Raw genomic sequence first — 18,082 nt, 5'->3', positions numbered from 1 at the left:
CCCACAACCTGTTCTGCTGAGCCACCTGTTTTTCCTTCTACAAAACAAAGGCCTCTTAGGTCTTCTTATGTTCTACCCCAGCTATATATCCCTGCAGCCAGGAGAGGGCAGCAAAGTAAAACTGTCAAGTTGGCATTCCTGTCGCCCTCAGTCACCCGCTGCCATGCGATCGTGTGGGTTGAGCAGCATTTTAAAGGGAAGGGGCAGAGGGGCGGTCGTTACATTTCAAAACACAGGCCCTTGCCTTCACCCAGAAGTTGAACATACTAATGAAATAAGTGTGTGAGGGAGGAATGATTCACAGAAATCAGTGAGAATGTAAAGCTAGTTTCATTTATTAAGAATACAGTATAAAACAGCCCATACTGAAACACAGCATACAAACAGACACTGACACACCCTGCAAACACACTGACAGACACACAATGACAAGTCTGTGTGTGTTAGAACATACAAACTTACATACCACAAACGCACACACAGACAGACACAAATCCTTCCTATAGCCAGTACAGGCTTTTAATACTGGTAGACTGAGCACAATACAGTACTGAGTTACAATAGAGAGAATAATAATAATAATAATAATAATAATAATAATAATAATTCTGAATGAATGATGAGAGTGACCCCCCACTCAGCTCCGGAGGGATCAGGGACGGTCCATCCCAAAGTAATGCCAGTGCGGTCTAGTCCCGGCCAGTGCCATCCAGTATATCAACGCCAGTCCAATACCATCTGATATAGCACCCAGTCCAGTCCAGTCCAGTATCAGTAGGTCTAATTACATAATTCCTTACACATTCATTGTTAATTACATGGAGTTGAAATATGTATTTATTAGTAAATATTTATATAGTGTGATGCAGTCAGAGACACATCTGTTCACAGGGACTGAACTCAGGCACTTCTGTATAAAGAGGGAGGGAGGGAATGATGAGAGAGGGATGGAGGGTAGAGAGAGGGCACAGGGAATGAGAGAACGAGGCGGGGGTGGAGAATAGGGGTCAGAGGTCACTGCCTCTCCTGCACCATAATCTCGGTGACCCCGTGCACCTGGGTGAGCTGCTGGCAGTGCAGGGAGGCCAGGAGCTTCCGCGGGCCGGAGCGGGTCGGCACGAAGGACTCGGTCAGGTTCACCGTCGCCCTCTGACCCACGTCCCTGAGAGATAGAAAGAGGGGTTAATACAGTACTGACTGACTGACACACTGGCTGACTGACACACTGACTGACTGCCATTCATTAACACTGTACTGAGAGAAACTGTGACACACACACACACACACACACACACACACACACACACACACAGTGAGAAGGAGACAGAGAGAGACGATCAGCACAGACACACAGCAGGCTATCTTACCCCATGGCCACCTCTCGGACGCTCTGCAGACCCAGCCCCTCCAGTCTGAACACCACATCCTTGAGTGGGTGGGGCAGCGGGTTGGTGAAGGTGATCTTGGCCGACATCTCACGTCCCACCACAGCATCACCGATAGGCTGGAGGACAGAACAGCACAGAGTGACCGCACGGACACTGACATTATGACATGGTGAATGTCAGGTCCTAGGTTACAGACTGGAACTGTGATTGGTGACGACTGATCGGCGAATGTGGGGGCGTTACCGTAATGATGAGGTCGGGCGTGCGCAGGCGGAAGTTGTGCTGCGTGGCGAGGACCTGACCCGTCTCCACCACCCGGCCCGTCACCGTGAGCATCAGTGCCGCCTGGTCCAATAGCTGGTCCTGGTAGTCCTTGTAGGGCAGAACCCACTCCACTGTCTTCTCTGAGAGAGAGAGAGGGGGGGTTAATACAACCACACTGTCAGACCGACTGACCGATACACAAGCCAGAGCCGAGACGGCGGACGCGACACCCCCAGGTTCTCACCCTCGTTGCCCATCAGCTCCAGAGGCACGTTGTCCTTCCTGACGGTGGCTTTGGTGACGCCGGTGTAGTACATCACCGCCATCTGGCTGTGCAGCGTGGTACTGCGGGGCTTGCTGCTCTTGTTGCTGAGGGTGATGGTGAGCGTGGCGTTCTCGCCCATCCGCGGCTCCTCCCCCTTCAGGGTGATCTCGATGGTGACGTCGTTGGCCGTGGGGGCGGAGTAGACGTTGGGCTTGGTGCCATAGCGGCAGGCGGTCTCCACAGCGATGCGCTCCTCCTCCGTGCCTGAGGGAGGGAGAGAGAGAGGGAGAGAAGAAGAGGTGTGGGGTTAATACAGGCGCAGTGTTGTCGTTGTTCTCTGTGGCTCTCTCTTTCTCTCTCTCTCTCCCTCTCTCCTTGTCTCTTACCCCCTCCATTTCTCTCACACTGTGTTTATTTTAGGAGTGCAGTACAAGCAGCGCCACAGACATGTTTGTCAATTAGCAAACCTTCTAGTGGGGCAGGCTAAGCTGGCTATCCTGAGCAGTAGGAGAAATCAGACTGAGCGCGTGCAGCAGCAGTGTGCGCTCTCCCTCTTCAGGTCTCTCGTGCGCTCCAGAGGATTACAGTTTCTACAGCCTGATGGGAGACCTGGATGCCTTTCTGCGGATGTGGGGGGTCGGGGCGGCCCTCTGTGCCATTGACTTTGACATTGACATTCCAACCAACTGGTTTTATTCATTTGAATCTTTTATTGGTAGCATGTGTGTAGTGTTTTTTATTGAGGGTTTTTAGAATAGGATGGGTTTTTATGTCGGGAGTATTTTTCATGTGCTTTTATGTGTTTCTAGTTAGTTTTTAATGTATTGTTAGTTTTCTTTCGTAAAATAAAGGTGTTAAAAATCAAATCAAATCTCCTTGTCTCTTTCTCACCCTCTGTGAATTTGTACAGCTCAGTGATGTCCTCTCGCTCATCTCGGCCCACAGCCTTGGTGCTTATGAAGTGTCCCACGGCCTTCTGCTCTGCATGGATCTGACTGAACGTGCCGTCTGCCCGCCGCTGCCAGTAGATCTTATCGCTGTTCACCTGAGAGAGAGAGAGAGAGAGAGTGAGAGGGACACTCACACACTCTTACACAAACACACACACACACACACCCTCACACACAGACACTCTCTCTCTCTCTCTCAGGTGTGCTGACCTCTGCGAAGATGAAGGGCGTGTCGTGGGGCAGGTAGACGAGCCCCGACCGAATGGCGGTCAGGGAGGCGGGGCCGCAGCAGAAGGTGCCCTGGCTCGTCTCCTGGGGGGTGGCATCCACCGCTTGCCAGCCCCCCATCCCCGCTGGCAGGTCTGGCCGTGCCATCCAGCAATCGTTCCACACGTGGAAATTCCTACGGCGAGAGAAACGACTCAGTACTGACTGATACACTGAATGGCTGGCTGGGTGATGATGTCAGTGTGGCAGTGATGATGTCGTCTCTCACCAGATAGAGTCGGAGTTCAGGCTGCTCAGGGGCTCCATGTTCTCATCGAAGTAGATGTCGGTGGTCAGGGAGACGTCGGTGTCGTGGGCAGAACAGAAATTCGTCACACTGCGTCCGGGGATGCCCAGACACCTCAACACTGAGAGAGAGAGAGTCAATCAGTCAGTCAGTTAGTGTTTCAATCAGTCAGTCAGTATATCAGTCAGTCACTGTATCAGTGTGTCAGTCAGTCAGTCAGTTAGTGTGTCAGTCAGTCAGTCAGTGTGTCAGTCAGTCAGTCAGTGTGTCAGTCAGTCAGTCAGTGTGTCAGTCAGTCAGTATATCAGTCAGTCACTGTATCAGTGTGTCAGTCAGTCAGTCAGTTAGTGTGTCAGTCAGTTTATCAGTCAGTCAGTGTGTCAGTGTGTCAGTCAGTGTGTCAGTCAGTATATCAGTCAGTCAGTGTGTCAGTCAGTCAGTCAGTATATCAGTCAGTCAGTCAGTCAGTCAGTCAGTTAGTGTGTCAGTCAGTCAGTCAGTGTGTCAGTCAGTCAGTCAGTGTGTCAGTCAGTCAGTATATCAGTCAGTCACTGTATCAGTGTGTCAGTCAGTCAGTCAGTTAGTGTGTCAGTCAGTTTATCAGTCAGTCAGTGTGTCAGTGTGTCAGTCAGTCAGTCAGTCAGTCAGTCAGTTAATGTGTCAGTCAGTCACTCAGTGTGTCAGTCAGTCAGTTAGTGTTTCAGTCAGTCAGTCAGTCAGTTAGTGTGTCAGTCAGTCAGTCAGTCAGTTAGTGTGTCAGTCAGTTTATCAGTCAGTCAGTGTGTCAGTGTGTCAGTCAGTGTGTCAGTCAGTATATCAGTCAGTCAGTGTGTCAGTCAGTCACTGTATCAGTGTGTCAGTCAGTCAGTCAGTCAGTCAGTCAGTCACTCAGTGTGTCAGTCAGTCAGTTAGTGTTTCAGTCAGTTTATCAGTCAGTCAGTGTGTCAGTGTGTCAGTCAGTGTGTCAGTCAGTATATCAGTCAGTCAGTCTCTCAGTCAGTGTGTCGGATAGTGTGTCAGTCAGTCAGTCAGTGTGTCGGTTAGTGTGTCAGTCAGTCAGTTGGTCTGTACCTGTGGTGGTGACTCCAGAGAAGACCCAGCACTGTCCGTACTTGACCGGCTTTCCCCCCCGCTTGTGGTACTGCCGCAGGATGTCCACACTGCCCACCCAGCTCGTAGGCGCTGTGCCCCCGGTGTAGTCCCCCGACCAGTCCCCCTCCAACACCCCGCTGTCATCCAGTGAGTTAATCTGAGAGAGACAGACAGGATTAATACAGATACGAGACAGGAGCTAGAACTCTCTGTAGCAATGACCTCAACAACAACAAACCCCCGCCGCCCCGGCACGCTCACCATGGCAGAGATGACCCGCACCACGTTGATGGGGTCGCCCCGGCCCGTGGGGGGGGTGCTGCTCTTATCCAGCAGAAACAAACACGCCTCCAGAATCCCCTCATCAAACTGAGAGAGAGAGAGAGAGAGAGAGAGAGAGAGGTGGGGTTAATACAGACACACTGACTGACTGACTGACTGACACACTGACTGACATTACATGCACTCTCCCCCCTGGCTCACCTGGCCGTAGTTCCAGGTCCTGCATCCAATCTGCTTCTCTGTGCCGTAGTAGATGAGCCCGGTGTCATTCAGGACGTACTCCTTGCGCAATTCCTCATCATCCAGGAACACCGTGTCCTCTGAGTGGGGACACACACCAGTGAGTACAACACACACACACACACAGGTGGACAGAGACACACACACACACACACGTGGACAGACACACAGGTGGACACACACACACAGGTGGACAGACACACACACAGCGCTCTCACCCTCACACCAGGGGTTGAACAGGAAGCAGAGGTCGCTGGGGGTGCTGGTTGCCTCAACGCCGTTGCTGTGCGTCACCACGGTGAGCTGGTACTGGCCGATAACCGCCTTTGCCGGGGAGTTCACGGACAGCTTGATGCGAGAGCCCGCCTTCTCCACCACCTTGGCCTCCCAGCAGTTGTCCTCCAGCTCCTCCACCAATGGGACTATCACGTGGGTGCCCTTTGACACCATGGGGAGGGGCCCTGAGCGGCAACACACCAATCACAAAACAGGGAGCACGTTAGCACAATGACTGGTAGTTATTATTGGTTGTTGATATTTTTTATATGAAGTTATTTTGTATTATTTATTAAGAGTGCAATAGAACAGTGCAGTTCCAGAAGGGGGCTGTGCTGTAGTAACTGTATAGTAGAGCAGTGTTGTTACAATAGGGGGCTGTGTTGTAGTAACAGTGTTCGGTGTGTGTGTGTGTGTGAGGTAGGGGCTATGTGTGTGTGTGTGTGAGAGAGAGGTAGGGGTTGTATGTGTGTGTGTGTGTGAGAGAGAGAGAGAGAGAGAGAGAGAGAGAGAGGTAGGGGCTGTGTGTGTGTGTGTGTCTGTGTGTGTGAGGTAGGGACTGTGTGTGTGTGTGTGTCTGTGTGTGTGAGGTAGGGGCTGTGTGTGTGTGTGTGTGTGGGAGAGAGAGAGAGGTAGGGGCTGTGTGTGTGTGTGTGTGTGTGTGTGTGTGTGTGTGTGTGTGTGTGTGTGGTAGGGGCTGTGGTCGTTGTGGTCTGCTTGTTCCTTCACCAGGCTGCTGTAATTACAGGCCTGCGCCACGCTTAATTCCACCCCTACGGAAATGCTCCTGTCCACACCCAGGTTCCCTCCTGTGTGCATACGTGTGTGTTCTTGTGTATGTACTGGTACACACACACACACACACACACTCTCACTCACTCACGCTGAGCTGTATTGTTGTTGTGCATTAGTGTAACTTCCTGATATCTGGCTCCACTGAACTGTGACCAGATCCTGAGAAACGAGGAGCAGAGCTACACAACACTACACCACAGCACACAACACTACAATACACTAAACAACACTACACTACAGCACATAGCACTACACCAGGCTACATTATTAGTAAAGCACACTACAGTACAAAATAAGAAAGCTCAATACAACTTCAGTATTTTCTCTCTCTCTCTCTCTCTCTCTCTCTCTCTCTCTCTCTCCTCTGTATTCTAGCTGAATGAATAGGGCACAGAACAGTTAACACCCAGAGACAGAAATACATGGAGTTCCTGAACAGGGTGGGAGAGGAGGTTAATATTGACACACTGACTGACTGATACACTGACAGACTGACGGACTGACACACTGACACAGTGACTGACTGACTGAACACTACAGCACATTAACACTGCACTGAGAGAGAGAGGGTTAATACAGACACACTGACTGGACACTACAGCACATTAACACTGCACTGAGAGAGAGAGGGTTAATACAGACACACTGAACACTACAGCACATTAACACTGCACTGAGAGAGAGAGGGTTAATACAGACACACTGACTGACTGAACACTACAGCACATTAACACTGCACTGAGAGAGAGAGGGTTAGTACAGACACACTGACTGAACACTACAGCACATTAACACTGCACTGAGAGAGAGAGGGTTAATACAGACACACTGACTGAACACTACAGCACATTAACACTGCACTGAGAGAGAGAGAGAGAGCGAGAGCGAGAGAGAGTTAGAAAAAAGGGAAGAGAAAGAGGGACTGTGAAGGGAGAGAGAATGACTGACTTGCAAAAAAGAATGGTGAAAGAGAGACAGACAGACAGAGGGAGGGGGTCCCTGCTCTATTTATAGTGTCAGTGGTGGGGTCATGATCCTGGGAGGGGCTGTAATCAGATCCCAGGAGGCAGACGGATGCTGGCCCCCCTGTGCCCCTGCCCCGCCCCTGAGGTATTAATACACCAGAGACACACACACACACTCAATGTAATTTAATCTCGTATATATACAGAACACACCGCAGACCAGTGCAATACAGTACCGAACACACCGCAGACCAGTCTAATACAGTACCGAACACACTGCAGACCAGTGCACTATAGTACCGAACACACCGCAGACCAGTGCAATACAGTACCGAACACACCGCAGACCAGTGCACTACAGTACCGAACACACCGCAGACCAGTCTAATACAGTACCGAACACACTGCAGACCAGTGCACTATAGTACCGAACACACCGCAGACCAGTGCACTACAGTACCGAACACACTGCAGACCAGTGCACTATAGTACCGAACACACCGCAGACCAGTGCACTACAGTACCGAACACACTGCAGACCAGTGCACTATAGTACCGAACACACCGCAGACCAGTGCAATACAGTACCGAACACACCGCAGACCAGTGCACTACAGTACCGAACACACCGCAGACCAGTGCAATACAGTACCGAACACACCGCAGACCAGTGCAATACAGTACCGAACACACCGCAGACCAGTGCACTATAGTACCGAACACACCGCAGACCAGTCCAATACAGTACCGAACACACCGCAGACCAGTGCACTATAGTACCGAACACACCGCAGACCAGTCCAATACAGTACCGAACACACCGCAGACCAGTGCACTATAGTACCGAACACACCGCACACCAGTGCACTATAGTACCGAACACACCGCAGACCAGTCCAATACAGTACCGAACACACCGCAGACCAGTGCACTATAGTACCGAACACACCGCAGACCAGTCCAATACAGTACCGAACACACCGCACACCAGTGCACTATAGTACCGAACACACCGCAGACCAGTCCAATACAGTACCGAACACACCGCACACCAGTGCACTATAGTACCGAACACACCGCAGACCAGTCCAATACAGTACCGAACACACCGCAGACCAGTCCAATACAGTACCGAACACACCGCAGACCAGTGCACTATAGTACCGAACACACCGCAGACCAGTCCAATACAGTACCGAACACACCGCAGACCAGTGCACTACAGTACCGAACACACCGCAGACCAGTGCACTATAGTACCGAACACACCGCAGACCAGTCCAATACAGTACCGAACACACTGCAGACCAGTGCACTATAGTACCGAACACACCGCAGACCAGTCCAATACAGTACCGAACACACTGCAGACCAGTGCACTATAGTACCGAACACACCGCAGACCAGTCCAATACAGTACCGAACACACTGCAGACCAGTGCACTATAGTACCGAACACACCGCAGACCAGTCCAATACAGTACCGAACACACCGCAGACCAGTGCACTATAGTACCGAACACACCGCAGACCAGTCCAATACAGTACCGAACACACCGCAGACCAGTGCACTATAGTACCGAACACACCGCAGACCAGTCCAATACAGTACCGAACACACCGCAGACCAGTGCACTATAGTACCGAACACACCGCAGACCAGTCCAATACAGTACCGAACACACCGCAGACCAGTGCACTACAGTACCGAACACACCGCAGACCAGTGCACTATAGTACCGAACACACCGCAGACCAGTCCAATACAGTACCGAACACACTGCAGACCAGTGCACTATAGTACCGAACACACTGCAGACCAGTGCACTATAGTACCGAACACACCGCAGACCAGTCCAATACAGTACCGAACACACTGCAGACCAGTGCACTATAGTACCGAACACACCGCAGACCAGTGCACTATAGTACCGAACACACCGCAGACCAGTCCAATACAGTACCGAACACACTGCAGACCAGTGCACTATAGTACCGAACACACCGCAGACCAGTCCAATACAGTACCGAACACACTGCAGACCAGTGCACTATAGTACCGAACACACCGCAGACCAGTGCACTATAGTACCGAACACACCACAGACCAGTGCACTATAGTACCGAACACACCGCAGACCAGTCCAATACAGTACCGAACACACCGCAGACCAGTGCACTACAGTACCGAACACACCGCAGACCAGTGCAATACAGTACCGAACACACCGCAGACCAGTGCACTATAGTACCGAACACACCGCAGACCAGTCCAATACAGTACCGAACACACTGCAGACCAGTGCACTATAGTACCGAACACACCGCAGACCAGTGCAGTACAGTACCGAACACACCGCAGACCAGTGCAGTACAGTACCGAACACATCACAGTCCATATGTGTAGTCAGTGTGTGATAGTGAGTGTGTGGTAGTGAGTGTGTGTAGTCAGTGTGTGTTAGTGAGTGTGTGATTGTGAGTGTGTGTAGTCAGTGTGTGATAGTGAGTGTGTAGTTGTGAGTGTGTGTAGTCAGTGTGTGATTGTGAGTGTGTAGTTGTGAGTGTGTGTTGTCAGTGTGTGGTACTGAGTGTGTGTTGTCAATGTGTGGTACTGAGTGTGTGTAGTCAGTGTGTGATTGTGAGTGTGTGTAGTCAGTGTGTGATTGTGAGTGTGTTCAGTCAGTGTGTGGTACTGAGTGTGTGTAGTCAGTGTGTGATAGTGAGTGTGTAGTTGTGAGTGTGTGTAGTCAGTGTGTGATTGTGAGTGTGTGTTGTCAATGTGTGGTACTGAGTGTGTGTAGTCAGTGTGTGATTGTGAGTGTGTTCAGTCAGTGTGTGATTGTGAGTGTGTTCAGTCAGTGTGTGGTACTGAGTGTGTGTAGTCAGTGTGTGATAGTGAGTGTGTAGTTGTGAGTGTGTGTAGTCAGTGTGTGATTGTGAGTGTGTGTTGTCAATGTGTGGTACTGAGTGTGTGTAGTCAGTGTGTGATTGTGAGTGTGTTCAGTCAGTGTGTGGTACTGAGTGTGTGTAGTCAGTGTGTGATAGTGAGTGTGTAGTTGTGAGTGTGTGTAGTCAGTGTACTCATTGTGGGGTGTGAAGGGGAGTGAAGGGGTCTGTGACTCTGCCAGGGGAACATGTCTGGACCAGTTGCCTTCTGGGAAGTTTTTCTCGACTTATGACCTAATTGTCAAAAGTAGTTGCCAAGGAAACATTTATGAAAACAGTAAGTAACAATGGGAGAGCAAATCCCTGAATGACACACACTGATACACACACACACACACACACACACGTTTGTTTTGATATTATGGGGACTTTCCATAGACATGATTTTTATACTGTACAAACTATAGATCCCCTAACCCTAACCCTACCCCTAAACCTAACCCTCACAAAAAACTTTCTGCATTTTTACATTTTCAGTAAAACATAATTGTGATATGTTTTTTAAGCAATTTGACTCATGGGGACTCTAGACAAAGTCCCCATATTTCACAGTTATAGCATAATAACCTAGTAATTACCAGTTTGTAACCTAAAAAAAAGTCCCCATAAATCACAAAAACCTGTACACTGATATACACACACACACACACACACTTATATATACACACACGCACACACAGATATACACACACGCACAGACACTGATATATACACACACACACTGACACACAGGCACACACATACAATTTTTCAAAACAGTGACACACACACACTATGTTAAAGAGAACAAGACACTATCACAAATAAACAATCCTCTATACAATTATTTGTTAAAAATAACCCACAGTCACTCAGGTTAATAGCAGAGGGAGCAGAGTCTGCCGTTGGCAAAGGTTTTTAAGCATCTTGTGACACACTTCCACACTCACTTACACTCACAGCACACACACACACACACTCACTCACAGGTTGTGCTTTATGAGGAGAACCGTGTGTTGGGTTTCTGTGTTCAGACCCAGTTTCAGCATGTAAATGATTGTGAGAAACTGTAATATGTTCCCTAGGAGGGGATGTGTGTCTGTCAGTGTCTGCATGGCAAGATCTTAAGAGATATGTGTCTGTCGAGGTCTATTTTGCTAGATATTTAGAAATGTGGTTTTGATAAGACTGAGAGGTGTCGGTAGAGGAGTCACGATATTTTGCACGAACGCCTCAAGAGGCCAGAGCAAAGGTACAGACGCTGAAAACAAGCAGTGATGTGGACAAGGAGAACTCTTACCAGATCAATGGAGAACGCTTTGGCAGCAGTGGATCATAGGAACTTTGGGTGTGGTGGAATCCCATTGGACCAACACTAGGCGTCAGTTGTTTCTAGATTGCTTTTTTAGTGTTCCTCACAACCCTTTACACGTGTCCCCTGAAAGTATACTCCACTTTCTCAAAACATATGGTGTTTCTTTTGGTACCTAAACTAAAGCGTTGGGCTATTGTGTTCACAGACCCAGTTTCAGCCTGAAAATGATTGTGAACAACGGTAGTAAATAATAATAAGAACTTGGGCTGACCTGTCTTGAGCTCCAGGTGCAGTCTGTCGCTGTCAGGGGTGAAGGGTCGCGACAGGGTGACGAACAGCTGGAAGGTCTGTCCGCGCCGCAGCACCAGCTGGTTGGTGTGGTAGTGGTCCGTGTGGTGCTCCTTCCGGTTCTGACCCGAGGGAGAGTGGAGCAGGTCCACTGACACCACAGCCAGGGCCAGAGCTGAGAGAGGGAGAGGGGTGAATACAGACTACTGGAAACACTGGGTGTTAATTGGACAATAATAGATTAAGTGATAGTAATTACAGCTCATCTCTGTTTCCTTGTTGGGCTTGGCGGCGGCGCCGTCGGAGGTCCCCTGGTCCACAACATAGTTCCTGGACCTGGGGTAGAGACAGGGACACATCCTCCTTATCCATCGGCTACAGCCCCTGCCCTGTGACTCCGCCCCTTCTGTCCCCTCCTTCTCAGGCTCCTCCTCCACGCCAACCAGAGTGATGGACGGCCACCGACCGACCGCAGAGCGTTGCCGCGATGTCACTAACGGCATTCTGGGAAAAACAGGGGGGGAGAGAGAGAGAGAGAGAGAGAGACTGATGTCAATTAGTCATGCCAATTAAGCTTATTTGAATTAAGTACAGACTTCCTGACTAGACCTGGTAATACTCTAACAGCCCTTGTGTATGGGGGGTGCCTGCGGTCGAGCTCGTTTGCGGGGGCTAATTACACCCAGCTGCCAGCGAAGAGCTTGATTGAAAGCCCCGCCCGCCCACAGTAGCTGTGCCAGTCCTTATTTCACCTCTTTCTGTCTCCGCCCCCCACATCCAGCAGGCACAGCCCACACCCTGTCCATCCACTGTGGCCTGGGCTGTGTCCCAAACCGTTCTCTGTCCCAATACCTTAGGGAGAGAGTGGAGGGAGTACACCTGCCCCCAATGCACCCCTCGGCTGGGTGAACACAAGAGCACCCTTGGGCTGTGCCGGAGTCCCATTCCTTGTGTGACAGGTGGAGACAAGTGGGGAAATAGGCAGACACGCCTGTTTATTTATTTAGCATTCAATGTGTGCACGGTCTTTTCACTCGAGCTTCCATCACATTCTGCAAGGGGCGCGATGCCAGTATGTTGATGATCCACTGACTGCCTGCTTGCTCATGGTTGCTCAGTTAAGCAGTCAACTGTAGAAGCTTCAGAATTATTTTTGTGTCTATAACTTGGAATACACAGTGATGTTTTAGGAATCTAATTCGAAAACTGTCCAATTTTTTGCTTTTAAATTGATTGTCGATGTATATATTGTGACAATATACATGTCCCAGTTATTACAAACTGTTGAACACTGTGTTTCTTCCGTGAAAATCTTTAATTTAATTCTTACACTGTTTTTCTTCCCTGATAATCTTCAGTTTATTTCTCCAGCCCTGTATTTTGTAATAACTGGGACATGGATAGCTTACTGATATCATGTGTAGCTAACTGCATTATTAATAAATTCAGTGGAAGCTCATTCTAATCCCAGACAGCTATCGATAGGTACTGAAACTCAGCTGGAATTATTATTTATTTATTTATTTGTTTGTTTATTAGCAGACGCCCTTATCCAGGGTGACCTACAAAACATAAAATTGCAATACAGTATAAAATGTACCGATCAAAGCATAATACAATTACAAGCTAAAAATTACACACATGCATAGGAAAAATATACAGTTAATACAAGTCCTACATCCTAGATAATGAGCTAATAATTGCAGACAAGATGTGATGTCATAGTTAAGAGTTCTGGGGAAGCTCTAATCATATATTGAAATTGTGAAATAGCTTAATTGTATTAGCCAAGCCTACATTTCACAGATGTAATAATATGTCCAAATGATTGTCTACGTATACAGAAAGTCAGTCACACTTTAAAATAAGGGTGTGATTCTTCACAAATTAATATATGAATACCACAGGATTAATACATTCATAAGTCAAGCACTTGTACTTCTGGTGTTAAACACGTGTATAATGGTTAGGTTTAGTTCATGTGCTCCACACCAGAACTCAGGCGATGCACATGAGGTATCGATATGTTGTGCTGTGGTTTCCATGTATGAATCAAACCACATAAGGCAGCAGACTAGAGCATCGGTTGACTTCCTGTCCCGCCCCTTGCAGAGTGTGATTGACACTGGGTGACAAATGTGAGGCAAAACGAATTGCGAAATGCATTTTAGTTCACGTTTATATAACAATCGTTAGTATTAAAACAACACAACTGGAAACACGGGGACAGACACAGGCAGTTCCGCAACGATTTGTTTTTAATGAATACATGAACTTCAATTGGATATAATAAATTAAACAATATAGATCGTGTCATAACTTAAGGAATCATTAAGACAATCGAATCTGCTCATTACATTCTAATCACTTGTCTATAGATTAGTAACAGTCCTAGTTATATGCTACTTATTAACTAATTAGCCTATCTGATTCTTATTAGGTAAAAACAACTTATCATAAATGCAACTTGTATATATGTTTTTAATTAGTTCCTGGAAACGAAGGAACAGACACAGGCGTCCAGGTCTGCAACGAGAAATATTTCACAAATCTGACAGTTTGCCCTCTGGCTCCCCCGCCGGCGACAGAGGTCTTGTGACCCCTTCAGCCGGCAGCAGCACAGTATAATCACGGGGTCTGCAAATAAAGACTTGCAGTGCCTATCGATAGCTGCCAGGGATTGCTTTTTATTTGTTTGTGTCTGTATTTCTGAGCAGACGCCCTTACAGCTGTCACAAGGAACATTTTTTACAGCACATTAAGATAAGCACACGTCCTGCTACATATGAGCGAAAACAAGTACGAAAGGGTAGAAAAACAGTCAGCTATCTAATTACTTGACATAAGGGAGCACATATCATTGAAATATGTGTGTGTTTGTTTTTAGGAGAAACAGGGACAGAGCGTTAAACTAAAGCTCTCTGCCCCGTCCACGGGGGAAACAGATGCCGCGCAGCTGGGCAGGAGTGAGTGCTGTGCTCTCACACAGAGAGGACACTTGCTGAAGGGAGTGGGGACCAGGGGGCGGTCTGGTCAGGGGATAAATCGAAGACGAGGCAAGCTTGTGTTTCTTTTGTCTCCCACCCTCTCCCTCTCTGCCCCACTCCCTCCCTTTCTCCCTCCCCTGTCTCCAACCTCTCCCCTTCTCTCATCTCTTGCTCTCTCACCCTCTAACCTTCTTCCACCCTCTCCCCCTCTCTCTCTTTCTCCCTCTCCGCCTCTCTCCTTCCCTCCCTCTCTCTCCCTCCTTCTCCCCCCCTACCTCTCTGTCTCTCCTCCACTCTTTCGCTTGCTCTCTCTCTCCCACCCTCTTTGCCTCCCCCTATCTCTCTCTCCCCTGCTCTGGAGGAGGTCCAGAGAAAGTTTCTCACCCTGCTACAACATTCCCCAGCAACAGCTCTCTCGCTCTCCCTCTCCCACTCCCTCTCTTTCCCTCCCTCTTCAAGTGTATAAAGCTTTATTGACAGGACAGAGGGACACCAGCATTGCCACAGCAGGGACAGACAGGTCCAGCGCTCAGGAACACAGTCACTCCACACTGAAGACTTGAGCACATATTGACAGACGTGTTCAACATAGATTCTATTCTATCTCTCCCTCCCCTTCTCTCTCTCTATCTCTCTCTATCTCTGTCTCTCCCCCTCGCCCCCCTCTCCCTGTCAGTGTTACCCTTGGCAGCGTGACAGTTGCTGTATTGTTGTAACTTACATGAGAAACAGCTGTACAGAGAGAGAGAGAGAGAATGGGGGGAAAGGGATAGGTGGAGAGAGGATAGAAGGAACGTCACACCACAAGGGATTGCGTCAATGTACAATATAGTGTATCACTATACAATACACCACAATGCAGTGTGTCACTATATGATACAGTGCGTCACTATTCAATACATTGCGTCACTATACAATACAGTGTATCACTATACAATACACCACAATGCAGTGTGTCACTATATGATACAGTGCGTCATCGTACCCTACAACACAATGCAGTGCATCACTATACAATACAGTGTGTCATTGTACCCCACACTACACTGCAGTGCATCACTATATAGTATAGTGCGTCACTATACCCTACACCACAATGCAGTGCGTCACTACACAATACAGTGTATCACTGTACCCTACACCACAATGCAGTGTCACTATACAATATAGTGTGTCACTATACACTGCACCACAATGCAGTGTGTCACTATATGATACAGTGCGTCATCGTACCCTACAACACAATGCAGTGCATCACTATAGAATACAGTGTGTCATTGTACCCCACACTACACTGCAGTGCATCACTATATAGTATAGTGCGTCACTATACCCTACACCACAATGCAGTGCGTCACTACACAATACAGTGTATCACTGTACCCTACACCACAATGCAGTGTCACTATACAATATAGTGTGTCACTATACACTGCACCACAATGCAGTGTGTCACTATACACTGCACCACAATGCAGTGTGTCACTATACGCTGCACCACAATGCAGTGTGTCACTATACAATACAGTGTCACTATACAATAGTGTGTCACTATACACTACACCACAATACAGTGTCACTATACAGTATAATACAATACAGTGTCACTATACAATATAATGCAGTGTGTCACTGTACAATATAATACAATAGTGTGACACTGTACAATACAAAACAATTCGCTACACTACAGTAGTAGCTACTACTACTACTACTACTACTGAGATTGTTCGTACTACTACTGAAGCTACTGTTATAACTATTGCTACTGCTATACCTGTTACTACTGCTATTACTACTATTATTACTATTCTCATAGGTTAGAGGGTGAGAGAGCAATTAATAATTATTGGTACTATTACTATTTCTTCTACTGATAACACTAATAATAATAGTAATATCTTACTTTGCAGGTGTTTAGGTCTCTTCCAATAACACAGACCAGATCAGCAACAGCTCTCTCTTTCTCTTTCTCTTTCTCTCTGTCTTTTTCTCTGCCTTGTTCTCTGCTTCTGTCCTTCCGTTTTGCTGTCTCTTGGTCTCCTCTCTCCTCGTGTCTCTTTGTCTCTCCGTCTGTGCCGTCTCAGAGAGTGCGCTTGACTTACTTTAGAGAAATACTTTAGCACAGAGACACACACCCTCTCTTTCACACCCTCCTTTCTGTAAAGTCCCTCCCACCCTCTCTCGGTCTGTCCATCTCCATGCCTTACCCACTTCCTTTCAATTCCTCCCTCTTCCTCCCCCCCTCCGTCTCTCCCCACTATATTTAAACATGCCAGCTGATGAAGACCACATGCCCAAAAACGGGAGAGCGAGAGAGAGAGAGAGAGAGAGAGAGAGAGAGAGAGAGAGATTGAGGGATAGGGGGACAAGAGAGAGGGTGGTGTGGTTTAAACAGAAAGAGCAATTTACTGACCCACTGACTGGATCCTACTGTATATGCACTACACTGCACTGGGGGTGGGGGGGTAAATACAGAAACACTGACTGACTGAGAAAGAGAGGGAGGAGGGGGCGGAGGAAGCCAGGAACTCAGAAACTGAAATAAAGCAAATGCTTGGAAGGGAGAGGGAGAGATAAGGGGAGAAGTGATTTCTGAAGAGTGAAATCGAAAACAGGAAACCGAGCCTTGGACTGACAGAGAGAGAGAGAGAGAGAGAAAGAGAGAGAGAGATAATTCACTTTTAAATCCCGTTAGTTTAACAGACTGACTGTGTCTAAGCCAGTGTGTGTTTTAACCCTCAATCTCTCAGGCTGATGGCGGGTGATGTCATCAGCTGAGGTCGGGGGGTTATGGGTTATGGACACACCCACCTAATTTCTTCATCAATGGAATGTGGAATTTCTCTTTCCCTCTCTATGTTTTCTTTCCTTGCTTGTTTTGGCAGCGATTTAAGCATTGTGTCATCACGGTTGAACCTGTTCCTGCGCTACCTCTCTTTCTCTAACCTGGCTCTCTCCGCGTCTACCTGTCTCGTACTGCGATTTTCTCTGTGTGTGTGAGTGTCTGTATGTACCACTGCTTGAATAGATGTGTGTCTGTGTCTCGCACACACAAGCCGTGTGTCAAAACAGGTAACTGTGGGTTTCGCAGCTCATCTGACCAGTTATCCTGCATAGCACTGTGCAGCAAAGAGTGACACATTTTCAAACACTGACACACCTGCACACACTCCCCCACAGACACAGTGTAGACAACCCAGCCCAGTCCAGCCCAGTCCAGCTCAACTGAACATTGCGTACCCCAGCCCAGCCCTGCCCAGCCCGAGCTGCAGGTGGAGATGTATGGAGGAGTCGCTCTGTTTTTATCCCCCCCTCTCTTCTATCTCTTCCTTCAGCTGTTCAATGCAAATCCTCCTCTATTCCTCCTCTCCCTGCATTCCTGGATTCTCTCTCTCTCTCTCTCTCTCTCTCTCTCTTAGTGCAGTGTTCTTGTACTGCAGTGTCCAGTCAGTGTGGTGTACAATACTGCAAACATGCTGAATAAACGGACTGACTGGACACAGCAACACTGCACTGAGAGAGAGAGAGAGAGA

General features: G+C 48.3%; 1 protein-coding gene across 1 annotated transcript; it reads right to left on the bottom strand.

The window, feature by feature from the left end:
- Positions 1-311: 311 nt before the first annotated feature.
- Positions 312-16,693, bottom strand: LOC136768592 (protein-glutamine gamma-glutamyltransferase K). The gene is made up of 14 exons (XM_066722872.1): positions 16,453-16,693; positions 11,819-12,063; positions 11,543-11,734; positions 5,214-5,456; positions 4,957-5,075; positions 4,735-4,842; positions 4,453-4,630; positions 3,364-3,502; positions 3,078-3,270; positions 2,809-2,962; positions 1,897-2,181; positions 1,632-1,792; positions 1,368-1,504; positions 312-1,162 (listed from the first exon to the last, which is right to left on the bottom strand). The coding sequence occupies exons 2-14, from the start codon at positions 12,060-12,062 to the stop codon at positions 1,015-1,017; spliced, it is 2,301 nt and encodes a 766-aa protein (XP_066578969.1). The 5' UTR covers position 12,063; positions 16,453-16,693; the 3' UTR covers positions 312-1,014.
- Positions 16,694-18,082: the final 1,389 nt, after the last annotated feature.

The sequence above is a fragment of the Amia ocellicauda genome, chromosome 14, assembly GCF_036373705.1.
Source record: "Amia ocellicauda isolate fAmiCal2 chromosome 14, fAmiCal2.hap1, whole genome shotgun sequence".
NCBI lineage: Eukaryota > Metazoa > Chordata > Actinopteri > Amiiformes > Amiidae > Amia > Amia ocellicauda.
The sequence above is the reverse complement of the archived record's forward strand: the minus strand, read 5'-3'. Positions and strand labels throughout refer to the sequence as shown.